At 40.5% G+C, this 15,401-nt stretch overlaps 1 protein-coding gene across 2 annotated transcripts in view; it reads left to right on the top strand.

Moving 5' to 3' along the window:
- Positions 1-1,979: 1,979 nt before the first annotated feature.
- Positions 1,980-15,401, top strand: part of ADRB2 (adrenoceptor beta 2) — a 111,182-nt gene continuing 97,760 nt past the window's right edge. The window contains exon 1 of one of the 2 annotated variants that reach the window (XM_051978951.1): positions 1,980-3,399. In XM_051978951.1, the coding sequence (XP_051834911.1) occupies positions 2,253-3,399 (1,147 nt within the window). In that variant the 5' untranslated portion in view covers positions 1,980-2,252. Of the gene's footprint in view, positions 4,152-15,401 lie in introns of both variants that reach the window. The other variant, XM_051978950.1, reaches the window with a different exon arrangement.

Genomic DNA, 15,401 nt, shown 5'->3' with positions numbered 1-15,401 from the left:
CTTGCATTAATCCAATGATCCTGTGACCCTGTGATTTCATTAGTATAGGGAACTCCCAGATGGGGGAACTCCTTCTACAAATGCAGGTGTCAATCTAATCTCTGTGAGCTTTGATGTTTGTTCCATGTGACTATGTGCAGATGTGCAAAGTAGTCTATCAAACTTATGCAAGTGTGTATGGAAATCAGGGTGTGAGAGTACAATAAATCTGATACTTAACCTTGATACATGAAGTATTCTCACTTGAAAATGACACCAGACTTGAAAAACTACTCTCCTCTGCATTAAAAATAAGCAAGATGTTTCTCTGGGTCCCTAGTCCCAACTTTAACTCCATTCTCCTCCCCTCCAAAAAAAGAAATACAAGAAAAAGGAAATAAACCCAATTCTCTGTGATTCAGTAGGGTACAATGGAGAGAGCCTTAAATTTGGAATAAGCGGATGAGGGTTAAGATTCTATCTCTGTCATTCACTGCCTGAAACTTTGTCATGAGTCATTACTTCATTATGGATTGTGTATTCCTCATCTGTAAAATGAAAGGAAGATCTAGATGTGACCCTGAGGTCTCTTACAGCTCTAAACGTGTGAGCCTGAGTATGAAAAAGAAATATCTGTCCTGCTAAACAGGGATTTCACTGGCATTCAAACAGTAGAACCCCACCTAAAAGAAGCCTTTCCCAAGTAGGATGATCTCAGAAAAACCTGGAAAGTGTTCCATGAACTCAAGGAAAGTGAAATGTACTGTGTACAAAGTAACAGCAATGTAGACTGAGCAGCTGTGTGAACTTTGCTATTCTCAAAAATATGATCCACAACTAATCTGAAAGACTGAAAAGATGAGAAATTCTATCCATACCTAGAGAAAGAACTACTTGTATCTGAATACAGGTTGAAGCATATGCTTTAAAAAAAAACTTTAATTTTTCTTGATTTTTTTGGGGGGGAGGTATGGGGGAGATCTGTTTTCTTTCACTGCATGATTTTTATGGAATGTTTTGTGTAACTTTACATGTGCCTTCTTAAAGGAGTGTGGAAGTGGGGAGGGAAAGAGAAAATCTGGAACGCAGAGTTTTAAAAAGAAGTATAAAAATTGTTTTTCATGTGACTAGGAAAATAAAAAATATTAAATATAAAAAAACAAGAAGGAAGAAGCGTTTCCCAATCCCTCTCTGAGACTACCTGCCTGAGAGAAACCTCGTGTATATCTTGTTTACATAATTGTTTGTGTGTCTTTGTCCTCATTAGAATGTGACCTCCTTGAGGGCAGGGACTACTTGTGCTTAATAATATTTGTTGACTAACTGACTAATCTGTCAGACTTAAGTTTTTCACCTAATCCAAAAAAAAAGTGTGTTTATGCTTGTGTGAGCATGTTTATTTCTGCGTCTGTGTGTATTACCCGTCGCCCGTTTGTCTCTGCGCAAATGCGCCTGTCCCAATGTTTACAACGCTGTCTCTTTGTGTCTTGTACCCATGTGTCTTTATGTCTATGTGTATCTAGATATTATGGTTACATAATTAGAATTACTCGATGTTCTTGCGTCTTCGTGTGTGACTGTGTACCTATGTCTCTCTCGTTCTCTCTCTCTGGATGATTGTGTCCGTATACACCAATTTCTTTCTCGGTCTGTCAGTGCGCCCCTGTAAGTGATTGTCTCTCAGTGTCGCCTATGTCTCATTGCATGTGTGTCTCTCTTGGGTTCTGCTGACTCCCAGGGGGATGGCCACCATGCAATGCCAGCACATCGCCTGGGGCTCCCGCGGAAACCTAGCACCCAGGGCTTCCAGATTCTGCGCGCCCTGAATAAGGTGCGGCTCCGGGGGCGGACCGGGGCTCCCAGCAGCTTAGGGGAGAGGGAAAGGGGCGGGGTCTCCCTCACACCATTGGCTGAAAGTAACCTAACGTCATCTGGAGGCGGGACAGGGAACAACCGAAGTTCTGAAGTCCGGGGCGCGTAGCGGGCTCGGAGCACTTGCAGTCTGCGCGTTTGCACCGAGTAGCTGCCGTTCTTCGCTGTTTGTGATTTCAGCCCGGGGCGCGCCCTGCTTTCCTCCTTCCCTTCGTTGCTGGCAGTGCTGTGCACCTTACGCGGAGGCTGAATGACGGGCTCGTGTCCGGCCAGCAGCTGTTTGGGACTCTCAGGGAGCTGAGCCTCTGCCGAGAAGAGATTGGCAGCGAGGCACCCTCAGTCAAGGCTTGTGGATCTCTAGGGACGGCCCCGCCCCCCGGGGGGACCGTTTGGGGGGGGCCATGTTTGCCAACTCGAGCCACAGCACTCTAAACAACACCACTCAGAGGGATGAAGCGTGGATGGTGGGCTTGGGCATTGTCATGTCCACTATAGTCCTGGCCATTGTCTTTGGCAACGTGCTGGTCATCACAGCTATAGCCAGGTTCCAGCGTTTGCAGACTGTCACTAATTACTTCATCACATCGCTGGCTTGTGCTGATCTGGTTATGGGGCTGGCCGTAGTGCCTTTTGGTGCCAGTCACATCCTCATGGAAATGTGGACCTTTGGGAACTTTTGGTGTGAGTTCTGGACTTCCATTGATGTTCTGTGTGTCACAGCTAGCATCGAGACCCTCTGTGTTATTGCTGTGGACCGCTACTTCGCCATCACAGCACCCTTTCGATACCAGAGCCTGCTTACCAAGGGCAAGGCCAGAGTGGTCATCCTAGTGGTCTGGGTAGTTTCCGCGCTCACCTCCTTTCTGCCCATTCAGATGCACTGGTACCGTGCCAGTCATGAGGAAGCTCTCAGGTGTTATGAGAAAGAGACCTGCTGTGACTTCTTCACTAACCAGGCATATGCCATTGCTTCTTCTATTGTGTCTTTCTACCTGCCTCTGGTTGTCATGGTATTTGTGTACTCCCGGGTCTTCCAGGTGGCCAAGAAGCAACTTCAGAAGATAGATAAGTCAGAGGGCCGCTTTCATGTCCAGAACAGCAGCCAGATGGAGCAGAATGGAAGGACCAGTCACCGAAGATCTTCCAAGTTCTGCTTGAAGGAACATAAAGCTCTTAAGACCTTGGGTATCATCATGGGGACCTTTACCCTTTGTTGGCTGCCCTTCTTCATCGTCAACATTGTCCATGTGATACAGGACAACATCGTCCCCAAATACGTATACATTTTTCTGAACTGGGTGGGTTATGCCAACTCAGCCTTCAACCCGCTCATCTACTGCAGGAGCCCCGACTTCAGGTATGCCTTTCAGGAGCTCCTTTGTTTCAGGAGGTCATCCTTGAAGCTCTATGGAAATGGCTATTCCAGCAACAGCAATGGGAGAAGTGAACACAATGGGGAACATGGGAACTATCATACTGAGCAGGAGAAGGAGATGGAGATGCTGTATGAAGACCTTCCAGGCACTGAGGACTTTTTGAACTGTGCAGGTACTGTGCCTAATGCTAGCGCCGACTTAGAGATCCAGGATCAGACTCTTGATGATACCCCCTTGTGACTATTTCTCTGGTTGGTAAAAGCCCTCAGCAAACCAAGCAAGGTGGGGGAAAACAATTAATAAAACAATAACCACCACAATCCCCCCCCAAAAAAATGCAACAAAAAATCCCATCATAAACTTCCAAACACTAAGCCTTCTCTAACTTGTGAGCTAGAAATGTCTACACAACCAGTAGAGAGACGGGCAGGGGGGAGGAGAACTGTCTTTGGCTATTTATTGGTTTTTTTAAGTTATCAAGACACCAAACAACTCACCCACTCTTTCTAAGGATTCCTCATTTCTTAACAGTTGGATTCTGCCTGGAATGGAATTTGGAAAGGTTTCTCCTACTTCAAGGGTCTCAGGCTTTGAGGACCTGAATCTAGTTTGAATGGCTTTTTTATAGATCTACCTCATTTGTCAAGTATTAGGGTTAGGTATTACTTGGGACTTCTATCTGGAGAAGCAAGCCTTCCCTTCTGGGCCTCGTGGATGCTCCAGCTGGACCTGGCTGTCAAAGTGGATTTGTCTCCTCCTCTTATTTGCTCACATGGGCTATTGGAGGCTGGGACCCAGAAGGGTCAGCTTCTGCTGTTGAATGAGCAAAGTCTAAAGTTTACAGTAAATAAATTGTTTTGCTGTGACATCATTGCACCTGTTTGTCCAAAACCCCCAGCGGAACGTTCTTGTTGGAAACCACAGGTAACTGTTTGAAATAGCTGTCCAGTGACTTAATGGTGAATTAATAGTAACAAAAATAAGACTTCACATTTCTGTGGTGTTAGCCAGTTTTATCTAATGCTATTCCCCACAGCTTTGTGAGACATGCAGGGGAAATATCATCTCTATTGTATTGAGGAGCTCAAGGTTCAGGAGAAGAAGGAAAGGCCTTGCCTATGGTCATAAGGCTATAAATTGTCGAAGGGGACTCGAACCCAGGGCTCTGGCTGGAGCTCTAGCTCTAGTCTTCCTTTTTTTCATACCACACTTCCTGGAATTGCATTTATACATAGCTTAAGTCTGTTGGCAATGAATGTTAATAATGAATACATCTCAAGTAATCCTAATCTAAGTGAAGCTCCTCTGATTTTCCTAGTCTATTTCTTATTAAGTATGTTGTTCATTAGTACACCTATTTATGTATTATTGAGATGTAAATATATTTAATAATTATTAAATAATAAAATTATTTTTGTTATCAATAGGAAACTGTCAATTTCCCATTACTTATTTGTTCCAAAATTATTCATGAAAAGATAGTGTTACAATGGAAAGAGGGAGGAAAAGTCCATCTGGGTTCCAGTGCCTGCTGACCCACCTGACCGTGAAATCATTTGATGATCCCCTACCATGATTTCCTGTGGACGACAACACATCCCCATTTGGTTAATGAAAAAACTGAGACCAGAGCAGGGAAATGACTTCTTTGAGGGTCTCATATCTAGTAAAGCCTTGGAGCTGAGATTCAGACTGAACACTCCGTACTCTAAATGTAGCCCTCTTCCTGTTGCACCACAAACTGCCTCCTGTTAGATTTACTGTCTGCTGTTTACATCAGAAAGACTGACTCATGGATATGAGGTGATGGACAGCCATCTCCTTGCATGCTGTGCATGGCAGCCCCAAAAATTTATATTCTCACTCTGCCTTTCCTTGGAGATCTCTGAACCTACCAAGACCAGATGGTTATAAAAGAAAGATGATTTAGCTGTTATGAAAGTGCTGCTTCTCCTCCAAATGACAGCCTCTCTCTTTCCTAACAAAATATAAAGGACAGGGGCTAGTTGGTTGGCCAGGCAGGCAGAATGAGTTCATTTGGAAGTCTGATGAATGGTTCTCTAGATTCACTTTCCTTTCACCCACTCTTCAACTAGCTGGCTTTATGACCTGAAGCAGATCCCTAGTCACTAAATCTCCTCTTTGATTTCCTTGGAGAGGAAAAGAAGGAAGAATAGTGAAAGGGAGGAGATCAGGACAAGCTTTAGTTAGATGATCTCTAAAGTCTCTTCTAGCCCTACTTCAGCATTAGAAATTTGAAACTTAGAACTGGACAGGACTCAAATGATCCCAGGTCACATAATTTTTTTTAAGGTCACATGGGGTCATAGAATTTGAAGCAAGAAGGGATCTGGTCCAATCTTCTCATTTTACAGATGACTTTATAGAGACTCAGAGGGGTTGTGACTTGTCCAGGGTCACACAGTTAGCAAATAGTAGAACTGAATGGGATTTAAACCCAAATCTTTGAAAGGTATTGTTCACTCTCAGCATCTTTCTGCTCAAGATCACACAGGTAGTAAGTAGCAAAATTAGAATAAGAATTTGTGTCTTCTTACTGAGAAGCAATCTGCTGTTCAGAAAAGGAACATTACTTGTCCAGATGTCATACGGTCAGTCAACAAGCATTTGTCAAATACTTGCAATGTGTCAGCCACTGTGCTAAGGGAAAAGGATGCAAAGAAAAGCAAACTAAAAGATAAAAAATCCATTACTCAGAGGCAACATTAGAATCAAAGTCTGGTGATCTTCCCTTTTCCTATTCTTCCACTTCACCCCACCCCCCAACCTTGGGTGCTTTATCCACTACTCCATCCTTCTTTAAGTGCTGCCACAATAGAAGGTGCCCAGGTGGTACTGGAGCTGCAGGGAGGCTGCTGGTTCAGACAGGTTTATGAGTGGTGAGAGGGTTGGTGAACAGAGACTGCTATTTTATGGAATGACTCAAATGTCCTTAAAAGCCACTTATATGACAATTGAAAAAGTAAACACATTCTTTTACCCCCTTTCCTCTTCATCCTTCTATTTTTACATCAGGTATCTGGGTGCTAGTTTGGTTTTTGCCCCCTATGACTGGAAAGGACTTACTCTGAACAGAGTTCAGAATCTTTCATTTGTTTCTTAACTGAATAGCTGCTTCCGGCTTCCAAACAGAGGATCCCTTCTCCCCATCTGTCAGCAAAGCTCTCTTATAGTCTTAACTTTACTAATGGCAAGGAATTCTCTTAGGATCACAGAGTGTTAGAACATAACATCAGAGCTGGAAGAGACCGTAAAACACGGAGCAGTGAAATATTAGAACTGCAAAGGACCTTAGAACATAAGATTTTGGAAGGAAGCCATTGCACATAAAATATGTTCCATTCAGGGGCATGAGTACTTTTCCTCCAGGCAGACTGCAAGCCTTCTGTACTCTCAGAGATGGTTTTCATGAGTTGCTATGGCCAAAAAATGTCATAACCTGGTGTTGTGATTCCTTAAATTTAGCCAGACTAATCCTCAGATAAGAGTGATAGCCCATCTTGAGGTCCCTATTCAGTTGTTCCATCTTAACAAATATGTCAGATTTATGTTCTGCTGGCAGAGTCTTTGAGAACCCAGAGTCACTCTCATGTTACCATATGGTACTATAGAATGTGTGTGTGTGTGTGTGTGTGCGCGCGCGCGTGTCTGTGTCTTGAGACGAGGGGACTAGAACAAGGAATTTACAACTCAAGATTTCAGAATAAGAACATAAGAGTGATGGTATTGGAAAGACCTCAAACCATATAATCATAAACATGATATCATAGATTGCCATAGAAGGGACATCAGCTTTACACCCTCATTTTATAGATTGTAGATGTCTGGAGGTATCTATCTGGGGTTCAGTTACCTTATTTGTAAAATAAAGAGTGTAGATTAGGTGGTATTTCCTAGGGCAGCTAGATAGTGGATAGAATGTTGGGCCTGATATGAGAAAAATTTATTTTCCTGAGTTCAAATCCAGTCTTGGACACTTATTAGTTGTGTGACCCTAGGCAAGCCAGTTAATTCTGTTTGTCTCAGTTTCCTCATCTGTAAAATGAACTACAGAGGGAAATGGCAAACCATTCCAGTGTCTTTGCCAAGAAAATCTCAAATGGGGTCATTTGAAAAGTCAGATACAACCGAAACAATTTTTCTCCCATCTCTAAACCTATGATCTAAAGAACACAGAGCTATCAAGTGGCAGAGTCAGAACTAGAACCCAAGTCTTTTGACTTTCAATATCATACTTGTTCTCTGACAACACACAGGCCTTCCTGTGTTTCCTGTTGGTTGCCAGGTTGGGTGTGCGCATTGTGATCTCAGTCAAACTCTGGATGCTTGATGTTTTTAGTACACTGTGTAATCATAGTCCATGTGGGATACTCTCGGTCTTTTTCTTGTACAGCTCTTTTATATGTTAGCACTTTGATATCTATTATCTCATTTATTTGTCCCCCTTGTGGCCCTTTCCTTTTCTAAAAGGCCTTTCATAACTTTCCTAGCTTCCACTAACCTCCTAACAGAGAGTCAAAGAATCTTAGTTCTGGAAGTAACATAAAAAGACTATCTAGAATCATAGAATTCGGGGTAGGGAGCAACCTTAGAGATCATTTGTTAAGCTCTGTTACTTGCCATATACTATGCTGGGTGTTGGTGGGCATATAACTCTTGTTCCCAAGATGTTTTCATTGTTTTGGGGTATCTATATACATATGGAAACATGTTGATATATGTGTGTGTGTGTGTGTGTGTGTGTGTGTGTGTATAAGTCTATGTGTATATATATATATATATATATATATATATACATATAAAATATTCTTTGATCCTTTGTGACCAAATTGTAGGCATATATATATATATGCCTACAATTTATATATATAATATACAATATATATATACATATACACAATATATACTACTATATATACACATATATGTGTGTGTGTTTGTATGCATATAACAAAACAGAAAGCACTAACAACTGGGGGCTGGGGATCTGGAAAGCTCATGTAGAAGGCAACACTTGAACTGAAGAGCATTAGGGATTCTAAGAGGTAAAGATGAGGACATAGTGCATTCTAGGCATGGGGAACACAAAAGTACAGAGGTGGGAGGTATAGAGTATTGTGTATGAGGAACAGCAAGACCAGTTTGACTGGACCCTAGTGACGGTGAAAGACAATAATGCATCGTGAGAAGGAAAAAGAGATTGGAGCTGGGTTGTGAATGGTTTTAAATGCTGAACTAAGAAGTTGGAATTTGACTTTAAAGGTAACAATTGAAGTTGATAGATTTGGGGGGGGGGAGGAAGAGAGCAGTTAATATAGCCTAAAATTCTTACTTTTAACAGAATAGGTTACTGAGGCCTAGAAAAATAAAATAAATTTTCCCAAGGTCATATAGTTAGTAAGCAAGTGAATAGATTTGAACTCTAAAGAACTATTTGTTTCACTCAGGAAACATCTAAGACATTTTCTCCTTTTAGGATGCTTGAAAATTTCTTAATTCAGCAGGCTTATGACCTAATTCAGCACATATCTTAGTGTGATCATTCATGTTTTGGAATTATTTTAATTATATGAAATTTTTTCAGTCTCTAGAGCTTTGACCAGTAACTGCCTTTCCTGATATATGAAATTGTAGAGCAAAAAGAGACTTAGAAGCCACTTAATGTGACTCTTCCTTCCTCCAAACGCTTTCACAGTGAAAGATCTGAGGCTTAACCTCTCCAAGGTCACACAGGTAGGAACAGCCGTGCACTCTTGTTCTCTGACTTTAAATACAACTCTCGTTAGCAATGAACAGTGGCAGATCTGATTTTTTTTCTCCTATGATTCTATTTACGTCCCTCTGTCATGCATATTTGTTTGTTGTCAAGGGGTTACATAACATTTGTGGTATATTCACCAGAACAAAACTTCCTTTGCCTAGGCTAGAAGGGCCCAGGAACTGTCAAATGAGAAACTAATGTTGAGATGCCAGCTGACAGGTGTGTCTTGTGGGGGTGGAGGGAGGAGACGGTTACTGAGGGAAGGAATCCAGGGAAAGGGAGGATGGGAAGGAAACAGGCTACGGAATGCCTCAACTGGGAGCAGGCTGTGCTGGAGCCTGTAGGAGGAGTCAAACCAAGTATTAATTGAATATCTGACTGTGACTGGTTTGAGTACTCTGGAGATACAAGGAAACTATAATACTTGATTGCTTCCCTCAAGGAGTTTATAATCTATTTGAGAAAAGAAAACAAATACCCACATAATGGCAATAAAAGACTGTGACTGACTGTGGGATACAGGAAAAAGTCTTAGATCTGAGATGCCAGAGGCTTGTCAGCTCTGACACTGAGTATGACTGACTATGGATTTTTTCCTTTTTGCGCCTAACTTTTGTTCTTTATAGAATTCAGTGGTGAGACTTACATGATCTTTAGGGCCTATGGCTGATTTAACATCCTATGTTCCAAAGTCACTTCCTGCTCTATGTTTTTATGTTCTAAGAGTATACATCCTATGTTCTAACATTCTGTATCCCAGAGCTGATATATTCCAAATTCTATGTTCTAACATTCTATAGTCTAAAGCTCCTTTCTGCTCTAATTTTCTGAATATCATATTTTAACAGTCTGTGAGTTGAGGATAGATTCCATGCATACATGCATATTGCAAATCCCATTTCATTTCAAACTAGGGAGAACTAACTATAGTCTGAACTGATGGAAAAAGGCTTCTATCATCATCACTGTGTTATCAGTGTGTATAACAGAACAGCAACCTGCTCATCGGAATGCCTGGCCCTTTTCTTCGGGCCCTTGTTTTGGCTCTGGGTTTCAATTTGAGGGTTGGGTCAGAGCAAAAAGAGGATGTGAAACTTTCAAAACTGAGTGTGGCTGGGTAAAACTGCAGCAACATATTTGGCACTGCCCAGATTGCACCCAGGCAAACTGGTTCTTGGTGAGTTTGGGATGGTGCCCATGGTGGCTTGATTGCAAGGCAAGTCTGTGGCTGGAGTTGTCCTGAGGCCTGGAACTTGTTAGAAACCTGGAAGGCCACAGTTGGCTTCTGAAGGAGATTTTGTGTTTTGTTCACTTTCTCAGTACAATAGAACTGATTTTCTGGCAGCAGGCGGGGTTTGATATAATAGGGGAAAGTTATTCTGGCACTAATAATAGTAATAACCAAGCAACAATTTTTTTCTTGTCCATTACCTTATATAATCCTCATAGTAAGCCCATGAAATAGGGAACATTAGTATAATTAACTCCATTTGAAATTAAGAAACTCAGGTTGTTTCTTCACAGATTCACAAAATGTCATAGTTAGAAGAAATACTCTTAGAGATTATCTATGCAACCCCCTCAGTTCAAAGAGTAGGAAGAACTAGAGCCCAGATAATTAAAATGACTTGCCACTCTATGTAGACAGATTATAAGTTGCTGAGAAAGAACTCGAACTCAGGACCTCTGTCTTTACATCCAGTGTTCATTTTGGTGTAGTTTATTTTTATTCACTCATCCAACCAGTATTTACCAAGTGCCAGTCCTCCTGTGTGAGTATGCGCAGGGGTAGTTCTCAACTCTTCAGAGATGCCAAGATTGCATGGGGAATACTTAAAATACTGAAAAGAACAAACTTCTCAAGTACAATTAAGAACTTTTAAAATGCCATCTATATATGATTAAGAAGAAGTGGCCTAGCTGGTGTGGTAGAGAAAATATTTGACCATGAATCAGAAGGTCTGCATTTGGGTCTCTTCCTTTCCCTCTCTAGATGGCAGTTTTTTTTTTTTAAAGGTCTCATGTACTTTGTAAAATTAAGGGATTTTCCTGAACAATCTTTAGGTTCCTTCTAGCACTAATATTCTGTGATTTAGTGGATTAGTAATGAATGGATCCATCAGTCATTCATTCAATAACAGAGTTGAAAAAACCGATTTGAAAAATCTTAATATATTACTTATTGCACATATGCCTAATATATTACTATTTATATATATAATTATTGTATATATACTTAATATATTACTAATTACCCACATTTAATGAGATGACATTTTTCAGTTGGGTCTGACTTTGTGATTCCATTTGGAGTTTTTTTGGCAGAGATGCTGGAATGATTTGTCATTTTCTTCTCCAACTCATTTTACAGATGAGGAAACCAAGGCAAACAGGGTTAAGTGAGTTGATCAGGGTCACACAGTAAGTGTCTGAGGTTGGATTTGAACTCACAAAGCTGAGTGTTCCTGACTCCAGGCCTGGAACTGTATCCATTGTGCTACCTAACATCTCTGGGATGATATTTACTATGGATAAATATTAAACATCTTTACTTGGGTGGAAAAACTGCACAAATACAGTGACAGAAAGTTTTGGTTAGATCACAAATTGTAGTAGCCTGAAAATTCCCAAAGATAAATATGGAAATGGGATCTGGCCCTGTGATTTCATTGGTATGGGAAATAATCCCAAATTAAGCAATTCTCTCACCCGATATAGGTTTTAATGACGTTCTTAACTCTCTAAGCTCACATGGTAGCAACAAATAAACAAACAAAACCCTAACTTCATTTAAACTGTGTTAATAAGGAATTAATGTCTAGATGAGGAAGACAGTCATTTAATTGTTCTTTACCCTGACTAAACTATATATAAGGAGATTCTATTCAGGTTTTGGTTAATTAGTGATATGGACAAGCTTGAACATATCCAGAGGAAAATGATCAGGATAGTGAAGGAACTGGAAACCATATCACATGAAGATCACCTGAACAAATAGTAGATATTTAGCCAAAAGGAAAGAAGACTCTGGGAAACTTGATTTTTATTTTCTATTTGAAGTCTATTTGATGGACTATCATGTTGTAAAGAGATTGGACTCAGTTCTGCCCATTCCCAAAGGATAGAACCAGGGCCTATGGATAGATGTTGTAATGAAGCCAGTTTTGGCATAAACACTTCCAGAGAAATGCCCCAAAGTAGAATTGGCTACTTTGTCATGTAGTGAATCCTTAAATACTGGAGGCCTTTAAGTAAAGCTTAGCAGGTCATTTGTTGGGAATTTCTTAGGTGGGATTTCAGTTCAGTTCTAGATTAGGTTAGATATTCTCTGTCCTCCTAACTCTGAGATTCTATGAGTCCTTTTAGAAGGGAGTATTTTGGGAAGTAGTGACTTCCTATCCTTGGAGGTATTCAAGCAGAACCTAATTCTGTCAGGGATATTAAAGAAGAGATTCCTGAATAGGGTGAGAGGTTGAAAGAGATGACCTCTGAGGTCCATTTCAATTCTGAGATTTAGTGACACTGTGTGCTTGAAAGTACAAGAAAATAAAATTGTATTTCTTTTTTTAAAAAGTTATTCTTAAAGTCAGACATTTCTTCAATTCATACTAGCCTTCACCCCAGTGATCTGTATTGAAGTCTTTTCACTGTATTCCCAACTGGGGAACTACCCAGGAAATCAGTCTCTTAACAGCTCTGGGCTGTAGGGTGGGGAAGAGATGGAAACCCAGAAATAGAGCAAAAAGGTTAAGCAGTTTTCCAAACTATTAGTCCTGTTCATCAGCTGTCCTTCCCATGCCTTTTCCAAGTGACTTATGACCTCCCAGAGAGAAAATAATGAGTCTTCTCTGCAAAGACTATTAAGACTTTATTTCCCGTCCCCCCAATCATTGCACTTCCTGTGATCATTTCCATCACTCTATTCAGTAATAATAACAACTTCCATTTCTATAATCCTTTAAAGTCTATAAAACATTTTCCTTCTAATTACCGTAGGAGGGGTAATAGTACAAGTGTTATTAATAAGATTGACTATAATGAATTAAATCACCTCTAGCTGGCTTTTCTGTGACCTCTTTTCTACCCTTCTCAAACCTCCTATGGTTCCTCTCCCCACTTCCCCCAGCTGAGAACTTTGCCTCTTTTCCTCATATTTTACAGAAAATATTAAAGGTCTTTTGCAGTGAGTCCTTCTTGCCCCTTCTTGCTATCTCATATTACTTAGATGCCTTCACTTGCGTCTTACATGATGAAATGGCCTTAATCTTTACTGAGGCTGATCACTCATCCTTGTTCAAGTGACTCCATTCTATCTCATCTATTCCAACAGATTTCCCCCTCTACCATACCCATTCTCTCATTTTCAGTTTCTTCTTGTCTTTCAATGTCTTCCTTCTTTTCTACTATATATAAACAAGTCCATGTCACCCCTATCTTCAAAAAACACTTACTTGATTTTTCCACATCTAAAAAGCATCATCCTGTATCTCTTTTGTCTTTTGTGGCTAAATTCCTTGAGAAGGCTATCTGCCATAGGAGCCTCAACTTCCTCTCCTCTCACTTTATCCTTAACCCTTTACAATCCAGCTTCTGATCTAATCATTCCTCTGACACTACTTTTAATGATCTCTGACTTTCCAAATCCAATGGCTCTTTTGAAATGGCTTTTTAAAAATTCTCATTCTCTTCTGCTCCTCTGAAGTCTTTGACACTATTGATTAATCTCTTCATGACAGTCTTTTTTCTTAGTTTTTTGGGATACCACTCTCTTCTGATTCTTCTACTTTCTGACTACTTCTCAACATTCTTTGCCGGATCATCATTTAGATCCTTTGACCAAGAGATGTCTCACAGGGTTCTATCTTGTATCCTCTTCTTGCTTTATAATACTTTATAATACTTCACTTGATGATCTCATTAACTCCCAATTTAATGGTCATCTCTCTGCTGGTGATTCTCACATTTATTAAATCTGCCTTAACTTCTCTGCTGACATTTAATCTTGCATCTACAACTGTCTTTCAGACATCTTGAACTGGATGTCCAATAAACATTCTGATCATGTCCAAAACAAAACTCATTAAAGTTCCACCACTTTCCCCTACCCCAAATATTTTTATTATTGCAAAGGCACTAGTATTCTCTCAAGTCTCCTAGACTGACAACCTTGGTGCCATATTCAAGTCCTATCTCTCCTTCTTCCCATTAACTTGTACCCTTCCAAAAAACTCATTCTAGTCTGTTGTCAAGACTTGCAACTTCACTTTTGCAACATATCTGGAACATGCTTCTTTCTCTTCTCTGATACTGCTACCATCTTCGTAAAGATCCTCATCACGTTACAGTTGAACTATTGCTACAGCTAATAGGAGAGGTCTGCCTGCCCCAAATCTCTCTCCATTCCAATTCACCTTCCTTTCAGCCTTCAAAGTGATTTCCTTAAAGCTTGGGGTTCCACTATGTCATTCTTCTCATACTCAGAAAACTTCAGTGGCTCCCTATCATCTCCAGAATCAAATACAAAGTCTTCTGTTTTGTGTTCAAAGCCCATTGTAATGTAGTACCACTTCCCATCTCCCTTCCAGGCTTTTTACACCTTATTTACACTGTATCCCCACTAGTACTCATCAGTCCAGTGACTCTGGCCATCTGGCTGCTCTTCAAACAAGACATTCCATCTCCTGGTCCTGGCATTTTCTCTGCCTTGTTTCTTTTGCCTAGAATTCTCTGCCTCCTCATCTTTTATCTCTTGGCATCCTTGGCTTCTTTTAAATCTCAACTAAAACTTCATCTTCTGCAGAAAGTCTTTTCTTAATACTAGTACTTCCTCTCCCTTAATTATTTCCTATTTGTTCCATCCATGGCTTATTTGTACACATTTGATTGCTTGTTTTTCCTCCATTAGATCATAAGCTCTTTGAGGGCAGGCATTGTCTTTGCCTCTTTTTGTATAGCCAATTGTCTTTTGCCTCTTTTTGTATACCCAATACTTAATACAGTGTTTTAGACCTTGTAGGCATTTAATAAATCCTTATTGATTGACCTTCTGACTCATACTCATAATGTTAATAATACTGGTAAAATTAAAGAGGAATCTTGTCATGTTATATAGAGTGCTAGATGTAGAATCAGAAAGACCTGAATTCAAATTCAGACTCAGATATTTACTAACCCTTTGACCTCTGGCAAATCACTGTACACACATACACACACACACACACACACACACACACAAATACACACAAACATGCATAGACACACACACACACAATAGTTGTCAGTTATGTGCCTGATAGTGCTCCTTCTCGTATAATCATAATTGTTTGCCCTTTCTGGGAGGTCATAGGCTGTTATAAGGGACTATCCAGATGTAATCAGCTACCAGACTGTTA

The sequence above is a fragment of the Antechinus flavipes genome, chromosome 2 (assembly GCF_016432865.1).
Source record: "Antechinus flavipes isolate AdamAnt ecotype Samford, QLD, Australia chromosome 2, AdamAnt_v2, whole genome shotgun sequence".
Taxonomy (NCBI): Eukaryota; Metazoa; Chordata; class Mammalia; order Dasyuromorphia; family Dasyuridae; genus Antechinus; species Antechinus flavipes.
Note: the sequence above shows the minus strand (reverse complement) of the source record. Positions and strands in the feature narration are given on the sequence as shown.